The 19,865-nt window shown below is 32.9% G+C and overlaps 1 protein-coding gene across 2 annotated transcripts; it reads left to right on the top strand.

The window, feature by feature from the left end:
• Positions 1–14,770: 14,770 nt before the first annotated feature.
• On the top strand, positions 14,771–19,599 carry LOC107878799 (cysteine synthase 2). 2 transcript variants are annotated; one of them, XM_016725930.2, is made up of 6 exons: positions 14,771–15,231; positions 15,862–15,936; positions 17,649–17,792; positions 18,250–18,639; positions 18,720–18,955; positions 19,196–19,599. In XM_016725930.2, the coding sequence occupies exons 1-6, from the start codon at positions 15,031–15,033 to the stop codon at positions 19,416–19,418; spliced, it is 1,269 nt and encodes a 422-aa protein (XP_016581416.2). In that variant the 5' UTR covers positions 14,771–15,030; the 3' UTR covers positions 19,419–19,599. The 2 variants fall into 2 exon arrangements, with proteins under 2 accessions (XP_016581416.2, XP_047249329.1); XM_047393373.1 differs by having other exon boundaries at positions 14,780–15,231; positions 19,103–19,599.
• Positions 19,600–19,865: the final 266 nt, after the last annotated feature.

Raw genomic sequence — 19,865 nt, 5'->3', positions numbered from 1 at the left:
AATCACATATTTTAATTGGTTATAAATATACAAAATAATAATTATTTGATATTTTACAAAATTATTTTTATAATCATCAACAAAAATTAGTAAAAATACTAATTTCATTTTTTTCATATCAAAACATCTAAAATAATTGTAACTCTTACTTTATATTAATATTTAATTACACTTTCACTATTAAATAATTTTTTTTAAATTTCATAATAGTTTGAAATATGTTAATTTTGTTAATAATAAAAGAAATGCAACTCATATATTATTCAAATGTGCACATCAGGAATCAAAGATGAAGGATGCATAACTCCATAGCATTAACATAGAAGATAAAATACTTTATTTTAAAAAAGTTATTATTTCATATGAATAGGATAATATATTTTTAATGATACTTTTATAGAAAAGTATTCTGCGCACCACACGGAAACCTATACTAGTTATATCAAAGTGTTCAGGATATTTGTAAAGTGATTTGAACTTTTTGCATTTCATTAAAAATTTCCAAAATAAATAAAATTATTTAATTTTAACTAATCAAACGTTACACGCAGAGGTGGATCCGGGATCCGGACTCTCTGGGTGCCAAGTAAACTTATCGATTAAATTAAACAGATTATTTATTTTTCGATCTATAGAATAATTAACCAACCAATCAATAAAAAAGAACAATAATAAAATGAAAAAACTTAATCTTTCAATAATATTACTAATATCATAATATAATATCCATAATTCATTACAATTGTCTCGACGAGTTTTCATATTCTGAAAACGATCAACGATGACATCATTATTTACATTAACATATTAAACAATTATTTAAATATTGACCACCAATACTATTTCGCACTTCATTTTTTATGTTTTCATGGAAGAGAATGCTCTTTCCACAGTTGCCGTAGCAACGGGTAAAATTAGAGCCAACTTCACAAGTAAATAAACAAGTGAATAAGTCTCCACAAGATTTGCCTCAACTAACACCTTTGCCAAGGCATGAATTTCTTGCAAGTTGGATAATTTGAAACTACAATCTCGCATATGAATTATGAAAGTACAAGTTGTTAACTCAAATCTCGAAGCTTTCCATCATCAAATTCATTTGGATAACACTTCGGTAAAGTCATGATTCTACCTTTATCAAAGTTAGAGAAAGAATTGATAGGATTCAAGCTGCCCATCCCAAGAAACAAATCACTAATCGCTATATCAAAACGATCATTAAGCTCTTGAACTTGCACATCAATGACAGCACAAAAGATTTCAACATGCAAATGGTGCGAATAACAAACATCCAAATACTTACGCTTTAACTTTCCAGGAAAATAAGGCTCATCTAATTTGGGAATTAAGATACCATGTGAATCACAATGAAGAAACATCATCCAACAAAGATTCCTACTCATTTTCTCTCATATCTTGCAATCTTTTCTTTGAGATGTTAAGAAACTCAACGGCATTAACAATATCTTGATTTTTTTTTGTAAAATCTTACTCAATTCATTTGACATGGCCAACACTTTCAACATCAAGTGAAGCATAAAAACAAAGTTGAATATTTTGACTTTTATCAAAAGATATTCCGCTTGATTTTTATCACTTGAGGTAGAACCTTCAATTTCAATCACTTCAAGCACCTGAACAATAGATGAGAAAATAACAAGAAAGTTATCCAATGTTTTGAAATTTGATCCCCAACAAGTAGTATCCGATCTTTAAAGCCCACGTTCTTGATGTAATTCTTGTTCGGTGTGAGTTTCATCGGACTCAAGTAATTGCTTCAAATTTTCAGCTTGGTGATGACGAAGTAAATCTCTACGCTTAAAAGATCCTCCAACAACATTCAACACATTAGTAACATGATAAAAAAAGTCTTCAACTTACAAATGTTTTTTAGCAATAACAATGTGTTAGTTGCAATGGATGTGCAAAACAATGAATATAATATGTCGAATAACTATCTTTCATAATTAAAGTTTTGAGACCATTTATCTGTCCTTTCACATTACTAGCTCCATTATAACCTTCTCCACGTATATTGGATGGAGTTAGTGAGTGATCGAAAAGCAAAGAATAAATTTCTTTTTTCAATGAGCATGCCGATGTATTACTACATGGACAAGATCGATAAACCGTTCAAAAACTTCACCATTCTTATCAACATACCTCAAAACAAGAGTCATTTGTTCTTTGTGTGAGATGTCTTTGAATTCATCAACTAATATACCAAAGTAATCTCCATTCAAATCCTCAATTATAACTTTTAATGTTTTTTTGGCACAAACATTGACAATGTCCTTTTGGATCATAGGACAAGTCAAAGTAACATTTTGTGGAGCTTTTTCTAATATTACTTTTTCCACATTCGGGTGTTTGTCTCCATGCCATCGCAAAAATTTTTAAAAGTAGCCTTGATTAGTTGAAGGTTCACTTTCATCATGACCTCAAAAAGGCAATCCATGATACAAAAGAAGTCTTGCCACATTAATTGAAGCTTCCAAACGAATTCGGTACTCACTTTTTGCCTTTTGAGAATGTTTGTCAAGAACAACTTGAATTGATTGACGATGATTTGACAAATCTAGCATCTTATTGTAACACTTGTGGTGAATACTATTAACTTTACCAACATGCAAACAAAATCTTTCAAGAGCCTTATTCCAATCCCAAAAACTCTTTGATGCATAAAAACACCCATAATTTCATGAACAAATTTATTTTTGAACAAATAACAACAAAGATAATATGCAGTATCTTTCTCCACACTATACTCCAACCAAGTAGAATGTGAACCTTTAAACCAACTTGAAGTAAATTGACGCATTCTACCTCCTATTTCACTTGAAGGATATGGTTTCAAGATAGGTTTACAAGGCCCTTTTTCAATATAATATTTCCTCACTTCATGTCGTATTCGAGGATCATAATAGAAATTGATCTTTTTATTCCCAGATTGGTTTTAAGTGAATCCAAATCGAGGTCAGTTATAAGACAAGAACGATTGACATTGACATTACTAGAACTTGATTGAGAATAATTAATCTTCTTGGAAAAATTCTCCATCTCAATTTACAAAATTAAAATACTTTCTCCTAAGTCAAGATAATTTCGAATTTGAATTTCTAGGCTCAAGAAAGAGAAACAAAATAATTTTTCAAAATAACTTACAGACTTATGGGGGTTGACTCTTGAGATAAGAAATTAGTTAGCAACGAATGTGGAGAGCAGTGAGACTAAGGCCGTGAGCCTTTTGCCAGCGACGATAAAGAGCGGCAGCAGGCAGCAAACCTCAAGAACAGAAAGAGCAGGAACAGAGAGAGCAGGCAGAAAAAGGTCATGTTTTGACTTGGAAATATGGTTTATTTTTAATTTTTATGAGAGATTAGATTATACCTAACATTAGTATAAAAGTGGTATAATATATAAGTAAAATGGTAAGTAGCCACTTGCACTAGATAGTGCTTTGTATTATGGATAGCAGATTAAATATTTGACCTGTAAAGTTAAACTACTATAAAAAAATCTACAATTCCTAAACTAAAAACTCAGTGTTTTGTGTATGTTTCTAATCCTTCATTCATGTTATCAGTTTTCTTCTTTGCTTTCTTTTCCTGTTCTTGAATTAAAGAAGCTACTAAGATGGATCAAGTTCTTGAATTAAAGAAGCTACTAAGATGGATCCAAGTTCTTGAATTAAAGAAGCTACTAAGATGGATCCAAATGCATTTTATGATCTACGAATCAACGTTAGATTAATGTCTGACATGCAACCCGAGCTAACCAAGCAACCAATGATGCATCGTTTCTGTTGTATCTAGTTACATCCAATGTTGAATTACTGAATGTCAGAGGCGTCTCAATAAGGCCTAAAGCCAAATTTTAATAGGAGTTTTACATATATAAACGTACATACAAAAATACTATTGTAATAATTTAGAGCTGTCTTATCTGTTGTTGTTTAGTAGTTGTTTCATGTGCTATTTTTTAAAGACACTTAACCTTTAACTTCATATTAATATAATTATTAATAAAAGTAAGAATTAATTATTTTTAATAAAATGTTAGTCATTTGTTTGCAGTGCATTAACTTGGATGTTGTAGTTAAAACTTTATCTATTAATATAAAGTTTGAGTTGTTTAGTTCAAAGTTCTAAAATATTTCTTGTAAAAAATGAGATAACTTTTTTTCCTTTTTATTATTATTATTATTTTTTAGATATTTTTTTAAAATGTATTTCACAATCTTCATTATTATTTCAATTGAAGTTGAAATTATAGAGTTTACTATTAAAAATTTTGAGGCCTCAACTTGAGAATCACGAGGTCTCAGATTTAAATCATAATAGAGATCAAAACATTAGATTATTTCTTTTTATTCATCCCAACTTTTGATGGGCGAAGTTACGTAATACGTATTGCTGATGGGAGGTCGGAGGTATTTTTTCCTTGGAAACTTTGCATAGAGCAAGTGATATTAATAGTGCCGTTAGGCGCTTGGTATGAAGAAGACAAATAATTTTAATCATGTATAAATAGTATATTTTTCCGTCAAAGGGGTTCGGACGAACCCTAAAGAGCACTGGCTCCGCCTCTAGTGACATGCACAATAGTCTCCATCATCTTTTTCTTTTTGGATTTTTTCAAGTAAACATATTTCAGTCAACTATGGAAACCCTCTACAAGCACAAGCAATTCAATTTTATGCTCAACACTTTTTTGTTTATTGACAGATATCTTGTTATCCAAAGTCATAATACAGAGAAATGAACAAGCTTTCTTCCATGAAAAAGGATCCAAAAATGACAAAAGACCTAAAAGAAAATATAAAGGAAATCAAGAAATAATAGAAAACTTTTAGTCACCTACTTTAACAACCACACATAACATGATAAACTAAATGATTGTAAGCAAAAGAGCAGCAACTTTATACTAAACATCTTTAAAAAAAAAAAAAAAATAGCAGCAACATCAAGAACACACAAAAACATAGTATTATATAATTAAAATCAAGAAATAACAAAAACATAAAGAAGTCAACTGATATTTAAGAGAGAACAAATTAAGCTTAAATTATCAAGATCCAAACTTTAATATAGAAACTCCAATAGTTTCAACAATTAAGATAAAAGATTGAATTTTTGAGCAAATATAGAAAAAAAAAACCTCTATAGAGAGCAAAAACTGAGAGATGAAGCAAAAGAAAGACAATCAAAACGTTGATTCTTTCCATCTGTCCTAACATCGATGATAAACCCCGTCACCTGATATCTGTTGCTGCTAGAAGGCGACCACGTATTCTGTGAATTTAGTCGACATGCATGCATGAAAGCTGGCTCGAACAATACGATTATCAATGAAGTAACTCAACTCAACTCACTCTATTTTACTACTCTCACCTCCTTCATGCAATTCATGCAAATGTGTTTGTAATCACATATTTTAAAATATTTGAAAATAATACTTACTAGATTTAGATTTTCTTTTATTAGGGTTAATAAACCAATTGAAAAAATTAGTTATATTATGGAGTTTCAAATTCCACTTGTGAAGGGACCGTTGCAATAACTAGAAAAGTTGTTATCATGTGATCAGGAGGTCACAAATTCAAGTCTTGAAAATAGTCTCTATAGAAATGCAAAGTAAGACTGCGTACAATACACCTTAAGGTGTGGTGGAGCCTTCCTCGAATCCTGCGCATGGTAGACACTTCAGTGCACCGGGGTGCACGTTGAGGAGAAACACTTCCAACACAAACTTTTTTCGTCCTTGAAACTCAGGGGCAGAGCTAGGTAGGACTGAAGGGTTCATACCACCTTCCACGGAATATTATATTGGTTAGATATAGTTAAAAGTATTTGTTCCATAGATTATAGATATCAAATGTCTTTCGACTTCTTTATATTTTGAACCGCTTAGTACAAATCCTAACACAACTCTGTTAAAGCTTGAATTGTTGTCAGTCAATTTTCATTATATTGTGATAGGGTAATTTTTAGGGAGGCCGAAAGTGTATAATTGTGGGCCCTATTCCAACACACATAGGTTGAATTGTTGAAAGATTATGTTGACAAACAGAAATTTTAATTTTAATCAAACGTTAATTTATGGACCCATCGTATTCAAGCTTAAAAGTCCATGTCCTAATAAGTGTGATTGTGGGCCCAAGCCAATTTTAAATCGAATCATTTTGTAGGTAAGTGCTATGCATACTCGATTTTGGTGTTACGATTCAAGTTATGCTCTAAATTTATAAATTTTTATAGGTTTATTCATTTCGAAAAAAATTCCAAACATGCTTGAAGTTTCATATATGGCTAAAGTTTTAGGTATTCTTATGTGAAGTTTGAAGTTCATGCATATGTCATTGAATACTTTAAGGGTGTGCCATATGGTTCGGATTCGCGTCATGTAGGGCCTATTAGGAGTTCAGTATTTTTTTTTTGTTTCTCATGCGGTGTTTGGTACCAGCACTAATCTGAATTCGCGCCACGTAGGGTCCCATTCGGAGGGAAGCGCTCCCTACCAAGGGATTTTTCATATTCAGGGCTCGAACCCGAGACCTCTGGTTAAGGGAGAAGCAACCCGACCCATCCATTGCAGTGGGAGTTCAGTATCTACTATAAATACATAAAAAATAATTTTAATCATGGATATAGAGTATAATTTTTCACCAAAGAGGGTTCGGTAGCTCCGCCCCTAATGGTCAGTAAAATGACTTGAGAATTATGAGGTATTAAGTTCAAACCATAACAGAGATCGAAACATTAGATTATTTCTTTTTATTCATCCCAAACTTTTGATGAGCAAAGTTACGTACGGAGGTATCTTTTTCCTTGGAAACTTAGCAAAGGGCAAGTGATATTAATAGTACCGTTAGGTGCTTAGTATGAAGACAAATTAGGTGAACCCACTTGTTTTTGTCTTTAAGAGGACCAAATGTAATGGTCGGTGGTAAGTAATTCACTTTAGGAATCCAACACTGCTAATATTGCTGTTTTCCCTTTTCTTGTTTTCTTTACCTTAAATTGTTGTGTTAGTTACATAGGATCAATAAAAAGAAAGTTTGTTACACTAAATTTTTCGTTATTTATGAAGTTCGAAAAAAGAAAGGATTTAGAATTTAAAGATTATAGGGTCCGTCCCTTACAAATTACGTTGGTCTATTTGTACATCTTATCTTATATTTATATAAGACATTATTTTTGCGGTTTGAATCTGTACACAACATCAACTCTAACCAATAACAATAATAAATCAAGTGTAATTTGATGGATAAAGTGTGCGGAAGTAATGGCGGAGCCACCTTTGATTCAGGGAGTTCGCCCTCTTCGACGGAAAATTATATTATTTTTATATGGTAAAATATTTTGTACGTATATATAGTAGATGTTGAATCTCCTTCGACTAGTCCGTTTGTTCACTTCCGAACCTCCTCAATGAAAATTTTAACTCCACTACTATGTGAAAGATGGAGTCATGTATGCAGACTTTACTCTACTCTACCTTTAAAAAGATAAAGAGGTTGATTTTTTTTTTGGAACCGCAGGAAAACCCGCAGTCGCTACACCCTTCGGATTTGTGCACTGGGTAAACCCCCCACTGTGTAATAGTCTGCAAATCACACAAGAGATGTATACCGCACTAGATAAGCCCTGTGCGACCGGCTCATGGCTCAAAGATATTGAGGAGGGAATCGATCTCAGGTAGCTATGGTGGGCTACCACCCTCCAAACCAGTGAGTCAATCCCAAAGGACAAAAAGGCTAATTTTAATAAACTCTCAATTAAATGAAACAGCAACTCTAACCGTTGCGCCAAAATTCCCTCACGCAAAGACCAATTTGAAAAAAGGAAAAAAAAAAATGAACACATTATGTAGACATCCATATGTGAGATGTGGACAATCCATTATTGCTATTTGGGGTAAATTTGTTACATTCACTCACAAGGTTAATAACCAACAAACAAAAGTTACCCATAATATTGATATTATTAAATAGTACAAAAGAAGAGAGTTTACCCATGTTGTGCAGGAATTTAGCAATTAAATAAATAAATAATGTTGATATTATATTCAATTTAGTTGGTGAAGTAGTAAAAACAGAGTTTTGTTAATTTCCGAACTAGTTCAATTTACCTCCCTCTCAAATTATCCTTTTTCACATTGATTAAGAAAAATAATTAATAACATGGCTAGTTTATCATAGTATCTCTATTAAATGATGTTTACATTTTAATTTGAAGAAAAAGTAATTCATGCAAAGGATAAAACATGGAAAAAAGATTTTGTCTCTTCTGGATTAATGAAAAAAGACAAGTAAAATAAGAAATCAAATTAGGAAATTTGAGACGAGAGAGTATAATTTTTCGATTCTAACTATGGAGAAGCGAAGATTTTTGTTCGTCTAAATATGTATTGCATTGTTTTTTAGTCGAGGGTCTATCATAAATAATTTCTCTACTTTTAAAGTAAGATAAAACTTGCGTATAATCTCACAAGTGAAAGTGGTAAGATGCTTATCGAAATTTTATTTTCTGTAGACTTCCACACACAACGCATTACCAAAATAACATCAACGAAGCGACAAGATAAATACATTTAGTAAAAATATTAAATTTTCAAACTCATAAATTTTAAATTTCAACCAGTAAAAAGGGAATATAGCAAAATGCTAAAAACTTGAATAATCAAAAGGAAAGGGACCCAAAAGATAAGGTGCAGCAGACCAATAATGCAAAGTAACATTATTCTCAATATATACAAAACTCATCACCTGTCAATTTCATTAGCTACAAAGTTACTAGGAAAATAAAGATCCACTAATTTTATTTTATTTTATTTTATTTTATTCAAAAAAATAACATTAATATTAGGTAATTCTTTCATGTGTGCTATGTTGTGGTAGACAGTCACTTCGTGGATTTAGTTGACGTGTGCGATAACTAGCTCATACATCACGGTTATCAAAAAATTATTTTAATTAAAAAAGCAAAAAAAAAGAAAAATAGAAACGGCACATTAAACTAACACTAGATGATTCTTCTCGTCTGTTCTTGTAACATCAATTATGGACAGATAGAATCACTTGATATATGTCGCTGCCGAAAGGCGATGTGTATCCCATTGATTTAATCGAGCCACGTCATAAAAGCTAGACCGAACATTTTGATTATCAAAAAAGTATCTTAATTAAAAAAAAAAATACAAATAGAAACAACCATTAAACTAACACTAAATGATTCTTACCATCTGTCCCAACATCGATTATGCACAGCGTTACCTGATATCTATCGCTGCTAAAAGGCGACACGTATGTTGAGCTACGTCATAAAAGCTAGACCGAACATTCCGATTATCAAAAAAGTATCTTAACTAAAAAAAAAATACAAATAGAAACAACCATTAAACTTACACTAAATGATTCTTCCCATCTGTCCCAACATCGATTATGCACAGCGTCACCCAATATCTATCGCTGCTGAAAGGCGACAAGTATCCCATTGATTTAATCAAGCTATGTCATAAAAGCTAAACTGAACATCACGGTTATCAAAAAAAAATATCTTAATTAAAAAAACAACATACAAATAGAAACAACGAACGATTAAACTAACACTAAATGATTCTTCCCATCTATCCCAACATCGATTATGAACGGACAGAGTGACCTGATATCTATCTGTTGCTGCTCGAAAGCAACACGATCCCATTGATTTAGCCGACGTGAATGAAATGAAAGCTGGCCCGAACAACATGGTTATCAAAAACGTAACTTAACTCACTTCATTCTACTCTACTACTCTCACCTCCTTCTTCTTTTCCTTCATCTCCTTCATGCAATTCATGCAGATGTGTTTGTAAATCTTCATCAGTTTGACCTGCTACAAAATCCAAAATACCTTCACCAGTTTTCTCACTATATACTTCATTTACTGGTGGAGAAATCCATCCAAATACAACAACGGCAACAAGAAAAAGAGCAGTAGACAGTAAAAGAGGCCAAAAATATTTAACAACATCGAGAAATCGAGGAGCTAAATTAATGAAAACGATGATTAAAATTGATAAAATGGATACTATTAAGATTGGGAATTTGAATTTGATGAGTAGTTTTTGGATTTCCATGAAAGAATAATTCAGAGTTCAGAGTTATGAAGGTGTATTTTGGGGGGTTTTTTTTTCTTTTTGTAGTGAAGGAAATGAAGATGATAAGAGAAATAATAAGTGTGGAATGGAGTGGTTTAGGTTTGTTTTTTTTTTCTGCAAAGATTCTCTGTTTGTAAAAAGTAGTAATAATTTTTTTTTCAAAGGACTATTATGTACTATGGGATAAAATTCGAAATTATTCTATAAATTTTTTTTTTCCCAAACTACCCATTGTGATTCTATTAACCTTTTTTTTTTTTTCAATGTTCGATATTCATATTGAAATCTATCTAATTTGAATTCACACCGGGTATAGTCCATTCGAGGTTAGCATTCCCTATCAAAGATTTTTTCATACTCAAAAGTCAAATTCGAAGCCTCTAGTTAAGGAAGGGACAGTTTCATCCACTGCATCACATCCTTTAATTCTATTAACTTGTTTCTCTTTTGCTTAGGTATTTGATATTGATTTTGAAGTTTAATTAATTAATATTTGGGATTGATTTTTCTATATGATCTCTCAATTCATAGTTTTTATCTCCAAAATCATTTGGTGTTATGGTTCATTGCAAAGTCTCACATTGAATAAGATAAGTAATGATATTTCACGAGGTGGGATATCCCATGAGACTATTTTATCCCACCCTTTCCATGGGATAGTAATCCCACTATTTTAGTATAAATAGTTCGAGATTAAGACACCCAAGGGTGTGGCCTAGTGGTTCAATGAAGTTGGTATGAGCATCATGAGGTCTCAGGTTCAATTCTCAGCAGAGACAAATCCTACATGTTTTCTTCCCATTTGTTCTAGTTTTGGTGGATAGAATTAGCTTGAGGTGTGCGCAAGCTGGCTCAGACACCACGGTTATCAAAAAAAAAAAATAGTCTCGAGATTAAGTAATCCCTTGTACCAAACATGAGGTAAAGTTAATTCCAAATTTTATCTCGAGATTATTTTTTTATAAATGATCCCTTAATGTGGATATTTATAATCTTGGACGCTCCCATCCTAATTCTAAAAAGGAGAAGATGAGACTACCATATGTCTCTCCCGCGTAAAAGTACAGTACAACACTTGGTTAGCTACTCGCCATCTATCATAATCCTCCATCTTTAAATTTTTCATGGCTAACTTATTTCAATTTTGCTTCTTTCATCTATTCGCCACGAGGCCACTCTCATCTTCTTTCGTATAATTTTATTTTTAATGTTATCATTTTAGTATGTCCACACATTCATTTGTACATCCTCATCTCACTATCTGCATCTTCATGTTCTTGACTGTCCATCACTCTACCACATACACCATTTAAGTCATATATTTAAAAAATTGAAAATAATACTTACTAAACTTTAGATTTTCTTTTATTGGGGTTAATAAAAAACCAATGGTGTTACTACTGGGATAAAATAGTCTCGAGATTAAGGTACCCAAGGGTGTGGCCTAGTGGTTCAATGAAGTTGGTATGAGCACCATGAGGTCTCCGGCTCAATTCCTAGGAGAGACAGATGCTACGTGTTTTCTTCCCATTTGCTCTAGCCTTGGAGGACAGAATTAGCTCGAGGTATGCGCAAGCTGGCCCGGACACCACGATTATCAAAAAAAGAAAATAGTCTCGAGATTAAATAATCCCTTGTACCAAACATGAGGTAAAGTTAATACCAAATTTTATCTTGAGATTATTTTTTTATAAATGACCCCTTAATGTGGATATTTATAATCTTGGACGCTCTCATCCTAACACTAGAAAGGAGAAGATGAGACTATCATATGTCTCTCCCGCGTAAAAGTACAGTACAACTCTTGGTTAGCTACTCTATCATAATCCTCCATTTTTAAATTTTTAATATCTGAATTATTTCAATTTTGCTTCTTCCATCTATCCGCCACAAGGTCACTCTCATCTTCTTTTGTATAATTTTATTTTTAATATTATCATTTTAGTATGTTCACACATTCATTTGTACATCCTCATCTCACTATCTTCATCTTCATGTTCTTGACTGTCCATCACTCTACCCATACATTATTTAAGTCACATATTAAAATTTTTGAAAATAATACTTACATGACTTTAGATTTTCTTTTATTGGGGTTAATAAAAACCAATTGAAATAGTTTAAATTTGTTTAATCCAAGGGCAAGATGGTAACTTGACATGTCAATTGATTTATTTGATGCATCAGTAAATTAATTAAAATAGCTTGTCCTTTCACTGATTTTGTCGGCCTATCAAAATGTCTTGCAGCACTTTTGAGCACTCATCAACTCTACTTTATTTTATTTTAACCAGATCTAGCTGCACCTGATTGGCATAAAATTTATTCCTTATGGGAATATAAATCATATTAAAATTTCTATTTTATTTTTTGGGATTCTAAGTTGGAAAGACGTAATTAATTTGAATTTATGTTATATACTTCCTCCGTTTAAAAACGAATGATTTGTTTTTTTTTAGTTCATTTTTAAAAGATAATTCTTTTACTTTTTTTATAATACTTTAATTTTAATTTTCCACGTGGCATGTTTAGGACTTTAAAGAACATTTTGGTACATTTGATACAACTTTAATAATTTATTTTTTGGGATTCTAAGTTGGAAAGACTTAATTTATTTGAATTTATGTTATATATAATTTAAGCATAATGCATGAATATGGCTTTTATCTTACCTCGGTTTACATTTATAACCTTCTACTTTAAGTATGCACAAATAGACACTCACTCTTGTATAAAATTGAATACATAGATACGCGCGTTTTATGTGGCATCATACACTTGGTGTTTCATGTGTTAGCCACGTAGGATGTCACATAGGACACATGTATCTGTTTGTTCAACTCTATATAAGTTTAAGTATCTACTTGTAGACACTTAAAATTAGAGGGCGTGGATGAAAATTGAAGCCAAGTTAAAAGGCACAACATTTATATATTATTCCCTCCGTCTCAAATTATCCGTCCCAAATTTCCAATTTATTTTCTCATTTTACTTGTCTTTTTTCATGTTTTACCCTTTACATTAATTTTTTTTTTAAATTAAAATGTAAACATCATTTAATATGGATACTATGGTAAAATAGTCATGTTATTAATTATTTTTCTTAATTAATGTGTTATTTTAATTTGGGATGGATAATTTGGGACGGAGGGTATGTCTATAATTTACGAAAATGGAAAGTATTTATTATTAAGATTTTCTCATTCTAATGACTCGAAATTAAGGTTTGAATTAAAAATAAAAGGATCATATTGATTACCTCACAAACTTAGGTGGTAAGTTTTTTGTTCAATTCTTGTTGCATATGAGTAAAGTTTGTTAGTTGTGGAGTCCGATTAATATGTAACGTACTGATTATATATTAATATTTAATTTAGCATTGTAGCACTGTACCTTTTATTCTCTTTTCCTCTGTCTAACTGTATATATTCTGAATCATTAATATAAATAGCCCGTCCGTCATGGAGTTTACCTACAGGTTTTACCACAAAATTATTTCTCTCTCTCCTCACGAACTCTCTCTCTCTCATTTTTCTTCATCCTCTCCACAGATCTATAGTGTGTAGAAGCAAATCGATCCTAACAAAGTTTCCATTCGATGTTTACGTCAATGTTTAAAAAACAATTGAAGAATTTTAAATCAAATTTATAATATAAGTATATCATATTTTATTTTATATAGATTAACTTATGAACCAATCTTAGTGTAAAGAGAATAATGTCTTTTTTTAGCACAAATCTTCTTTTAAATATGCGAACGTAAAGAAAAATCCCAAATAGCTCTTCACCTTTTATTTATTTTTCAAGTGAAATAACTTCCGTACAAAAAGTTGTATGTTCGATCATGAAAAATTATAATGCAATCAATTTTGCTTGATATTTTATTCAACCAGTGGTGGAGGCGAGATTTTTATGAAGGGGTTCAAAAGTAAACGTACGAACTAGCCAGATGGGGTTCAATATCTATTACAAATACATAAAAAAGTAATTTTAACCATACATAAATTATAATTTTTCATTGAAGATGGGCTCGGATGAACCCCTTGTCCAAAATGACTCCACCCCTGTATTCAACTCTTTGTTAATATTTCTACCTTACTTATACATTATAACTCCTTATCGTGTAATAAGTATTTTTGAGTAAGTATTTGAAAAAACACTCAAATGTCAATTCCATCATATTTCAATATCGTCGATGAAGCAATCAAATATTATTGAAGAGATTTAAAAAAATAGAATTGAATTACTTTACATGCAACTTTTATGCATACGGCTTTACACTATAATTGACGTTCACCTTCCTTCACCCTCACACACTCCCATATCATCCTTTTTATCGAAGAAAGAGAATTATTCAATTGCTACGCGTTAATGCACTTTGAGAAAAATCAACTAGCTTTGAGTGTGAAAAAGACAAGATAAAATACTTTAAATTAATTTAAACGAACAAGATATCTCTATTAATAAGTACATATATAAAATGAAGGTTAAGATTGATATTTTTTTTAAGGATGCCCGAGAACAACTCCTGAATCAACTAAAGGAAAAAATGTTGGAACCCAATCTATCAATAACAAGAAAAAAATAGCAATTTTGTTTCAAATAATTTGAGCTTGGAAGCAACCTGCTACTGAGACAGACACTAATTCACGACCAAAGAGAAAATTATTTTCCATTAATTAAGCTACACAACAATATTATAAAAATGACGTTTCCCACCATTTCACCAAAGATGTAATGGTAAAAAATGAATAAAAAGAAACTTACGTGGCCAAATTACAATTAATCAAAATATTCATAACCCGACTTCCCCCTTTCACCGCCCCATTATATACATTACTTCCGGTCCGGTTCAATAAAACCGGATTCCGCCGGAGAACCACCGTGATGCCGCCGGTTCAAACCGCAGGCGCCGTCGCTACACTTTTATCCGTCGCCATAATCTCTTACTTCTTCTGCAAAACAGTTCAACAAAAGTCATCTTCCCGGAAAAAGGAACTTCAAAAACGTAGAAATGGAGTCGTCGGCGCCATCGGAAATACTCCGTTAATCAGAATCAATAGCCTCTCCGAAGCTACTGGATGTGAAGTATGTGCTTTTCTGTATCTAAATTTTAATTAAGCACAAGCATGCATAATTAGATGTTTATTTAGTGAAATTATTGAATTAGATATGATTGGTAAATTAGTTTAGGTTTATTATATAAATATCATGATTCAGAATTTTGGAACTAATTGGAGTTATGATTAGTTGGCTTAATTTTACGTTCTACTGTAATCCTCTTCTTTATTTGAGCTGAGATTAGAGTTGTAATGCTTTTGTAGTAATTAGATATGATTAGTAAAATTAGTTAAAAATTCGCTGAGTTTGATTATATATGATGAGTTGTTTATAGTTAGATATTCCCTCTGTATACTTTTACTTGTCAGGTTCGCTTCACGAGAGTCAGTTTGACTAATCTTTGGAGCTAAATTGAATTAGATTAATTCAATATTTCTAAATTATAAATTTTGATGTTTGAAAACTATATGAAAAATATTACATGTTGTGATCCCTTTCATATTGGTATTATGAGAAGATACTTCTTAAAAAAATGTTAGTCAAAGTCCATGCAGTTTGACTCTCGAGAAGCGAAATGTGACAAGTAAAAGTTAACGGAGGGAGTATATATATATATTTTACAATGAATATATCTAATTGATACCAAATCCTTTTCAGATTTTGGGTAAAGCAGAGTTCTTGAATCCTGGAGGGAGCGTAAAAGATAGGGTAGCTGTGAAGATTATTGAAGAGGTGATGTTTCATTCAAATTCCTTTTTCTTAGCGAGTATTGTATTAGCTCGTTATGGCTAATTGTTTGCTTAAACTGTATCTGTTACCATTCTTTTAGATTATTCCGGGTTCTAAATTTTCATGTGAAGTACTGATTCAGTTTTGCTAATTTGATCCAATTTATGAAGAGCTCCTATTGTCTTTAGCAGCTCATACAACTAGCTCCTTTTGTGATTCCTTTTTCCGTTTTTTGTTTCAAACATTGTTGTTCTTTTCTTACCACAAACTTAATGCTTAGCAGCAAGCCAGATTTTGCTGACCAATTACTAACTGATTCGTTTCCAGGGTAGATCAAAGTTTTTAATATGCACTTGGCACGCAACACATCTTGCAACTAGCTAAAACTGATTGGCAAGGTCATGCCTTTAAGGTGCATCAGAGTGGGCAAAGTTAGCGACTTTATGTCAACAACTGGACATTTGCCTGAGAAACACCAGAGGCAGATCTAATACGGAATTAAGTCATATTTTTGTGGATATATACTTTAGTCATTTTATTGGTAATTATGGAGAAGAAGTAAACTCGAAGTAATTACTAGTTCATTTGGAGCTGTTCCTGATTCATTTAGAGCCCATGCTTTTCACCTAGCTAGAAAAGATTGCCAAATGCCATGCCTTTCTTCTGTATTGGAGCAGACAAAATGAGTGACTCTATGTCAATAACCAGTTGTTTGCCCAGGAAATACCTGTGGGAAGTCTAATACCCTATAAGACTACCTGATTCTATAAGTTAAAGTCAGGCAATATTTGCACCACCTAGCACTAATGTGTAAAGACATCTATGTCTTCATTTGGAAGGGAAGTGGCTAATTAATCTGCATGTTGGAAAGAAATGGAACTCTTTTATCATCATCTACTAATATATCTGCACGTGTCAGCTTCTTAACAGCCGAGCACCATTTCCGCCAAAGTATATCAATTGAATATCGTTAGTGAAAGTAGGAAAATGCCGAGTTTCTAAAATACAGAATCAAAGAAATCAATCAAACCAACAGTTGTTCACTTGCTGAACAAATTTAGATCACCGGTCGTTGGACCTTCAGAAACTCTTTCAATCCTCAAGTTCATTGGTAAACTTGCCTTCACTTGCATACTTGGTCTGCCAACATTATTCGTGCTCTGTTTATGGGAGCGAGATGAAATGTTGATGGTGGCTGGTGGGACCTAGAAGGTAAAGTTGTATGATGTTGGTGGGTCCCAAGTTTTTTTCTGTTTGAATATATTTGTTGTTTCCTTAGGGACAACTCGCAAAGGTGGAGAAAGTATTGGTTCAAGATTGTTTAGTTTAATCAAGAAATGGTGTCGTAATTGCTGGAGACCTAAATTATCATCCTATCCTTGAAGAGTGATCAAACTTCAAAAATATTTTTCATACATTTCTTTATAAATTTCAACTAAGCGAGTCAATCTCTTTTCTTAAATCTAAATATCCATGAACTTATTCATGGTATTAGGTTAGGGGAATCAGAGGTGCCGTTTAAGGTTCAAGAGTTATTGTGGTTATTGGAATGCGAGGCTTTTTAGTGAGGAGGACAGCTACACTACAGATTTGCTTCGTGTGTTTATTTTTATGTAAATTTGCTTCCGTAACATACTTACAAATAGCAAGGTTTAATAAACTTGGGTATCTGTAAATACTTTTACTTCTATTAACAGTAAAATATCAAATCACAGGCCCTGGAATCAGGAGCATTAGCTGAAGGTGGAGTAGTTACAGAGGGTAGTGCAGGAAGCTCAGCCATTAGTCTTGCAACAGTAGCACCTGCTTATGGATGCAGATGCCATGTGGTTATTCCAGATGATGCTGCGCTCGAAAAAGTAAGACATGCTCGTTTCCCCTCTACATTTGTATTTTACTTAACTTGATAAGATTTAGTGTTGGCATTCCATAAGTATTATTACTAGGAAGTGTTCCGGAAAGCCAGCTCAAAAGATCTATAGTGTTCATTCTGCGAGTATTACCAGGAAGTGTTCCAGAAAGCAAGCTCAAAAAATCTTCATCAAGTGGCCTATTGCTCAAGCTAATATGACAGTGATATAGGATAATCCAAGTAATTTCCTCATCTTCACATTGGTTCTATAACGACGTGGAAGTTCTGATGAAAGGATAGTCATATAAAAAGAATAATAATAACAGCACTAGTTGCTTTTATTCTACATGGTGGAATAAGTCGGGGTGCACAAGCTGGCCAGGACAACTCCATTTTTTATCGAAGGAAAAGTTGAAAACAAACTATTGCTACTGTTTGAAAATTCTCTCAGTTCTTCCTTTCAGGCACAAATACTGGAAGCATTAGGAGCTACAATTGAAAGGGTCAGGCCAGTTTCTATCACACACCGAGATCATTTTGTTAATATTGCAAGAAGAAGGGCGCTGGAAGCAAGTGAATTAACATCAACCACCAGAAAAGAAAACCAAATTGATGCCAATGATTCTAGTCAAATCAATGGTCACTCGGTCAATGAGGAAAAGCAGAATATGAAATTCCCTTCTGAATGCAAGGGTGGATTTTTCGCAGATCAGTTTGAAAACCTTGCAAATTTCAGGTCACATTATGAGGGCACTGGGCCAGAGATTTGGGAACAGACGAGTGGCAAGTTGGATGCTTTTATTGCTGCTGCAGGTACAGGAGGCACTGTAGCCGGTGTATCCCAGTTTTTGAAGGTTGGTTCTCAAGTTCTAAAGCTTCTTCACTTTCCGTTGCTAGATGATGCATTATTTAAAAGCTCCTGTATGATCAACAGGACAAAAATTCAAATATCAAGTGCTTCCTTATTGATCCTCCTGGCTCTGGTTTATATAACAAAGTAACAAGAGGAGTGATGTACACGAGGGAGGAGGCGGAAGGACGAAGGCTGAAGAACCCATTTGATACAATAACTGAAGGGATTGGAATAAATAGACTAACTGAAAATTTTAAGCTTGCAAAACTTGATGGAGCTTTCCGTGGCACAGATATGGAAGCCGTTGAAATGTCCAGGTTTGTTCAGGCTCTTCAGTCGATTACCCATCATAGTATTTTCTCGTTGCAGAAAGTGTTACCCATTACCTCTTTTAAATCTTCTCCGACACATTTAAGGTAAAATCGACAAGAAAAAGATAAGATTTCGCCCTAAAATTTCTTCAGGTTTTGTCACCGTTTTGAACAACTCTTCTCAGTATTTGAATGAGCTCAGTCTATGGAGGAGTTATTTACAAAAATCTTACGATGACTCATCAGGTATCTGTTGAAAAATGATGGCCTATTTATCGGAAGTTCTTCAGCTATGAATTGTGTCGGAGCTGTTAGAGTGGCCAAGGCACTAGGTCCAGGTCATACAATTGTGACAATTTTGTGTGACAGTGGTATGCGACATCTGAGTAAATTTCACAATGCTGATTACCTATCTGAACATGGGTTGACACCTTCAGCGAATGGTTTGGAGTTTCTTGGTCTCAGTTGACGTATGGCTACTTCGCGTTGATTTTTTTTGGGTCCTCAAATCATATATTTCATTAACAACAGTACGAGACCAATGTTTAGTTTCAGATACTGAACCATTTAGAAGTTGAGCTAATGTTGTATATACTATGCTAGAAAGAGGAAATTTTGACAATTTTAATATAATTTCATTTGTTTGTGTATGATGGTAGTTGGACAACAATTTGTGCTCTTTCATATGTTCCCCTCTTGGAATCATTCAGCTATGAAATGATTTACCAGTAGTCTTTTCGATTTAATTTTGCAATATTATGTACACGTATCGTTTCTCCCTAAGAAGCTCCCACATTTTTTACGACGACAACATGCCCAATGTTCCACAAGTAGGTTGGAAGGTAATGTAGACGCATACCTTACCCCCTACTTCTACTTTGGAAAGTAAGAGGTTGTTCCCGATAGATCCTTACAT

This window comes from Capsicum annuum, chromosome 7 (genome assembly GCF_002878395.1).
Source record: "Capsicum annuum cultivar UCD-10X-F1 chromosome 7, UCD10Xv1.1, whole genome shotgun sequence".
Taxonomy (NCBI): domain Eukaryota; kingdom Viridiplantae; phylum Streptophyta; class Magnoliopsida; order Solanales; family Solanaceae; genus Capsicum; species Capsicum annuum.
Note: the sequence above shows the minus strand (reverse complement) of the source record. Positions and strands in the feature narration are given on the sequence as shown.

Excerpts from the sequence above, each read along its gene's own strand:
- LOC107878799 (XM_016725930.2), top strand. The coding sequence starts at position 15,031 with ATGCCGCCGGTTCAAACCGCAGGCGCCGTCGCTACACTTTTATCCGTC. Across the intron at positions 15,232-15,861 it reads CCGAAGCTACTGGATGTGAA|ATTTTGGGTAAAGCAGAGTT; the intron begins GTATGTGCTTTT and ends AATCCTTTTCAG. Across the intron at positions 17,793-18,249 it reads ATGATGCTGCGCTCGAAAAA|GCACAAATACTGGAAGCATT; the intron begins GTAAGACATGCT and ends TCTTCCTTTCAG.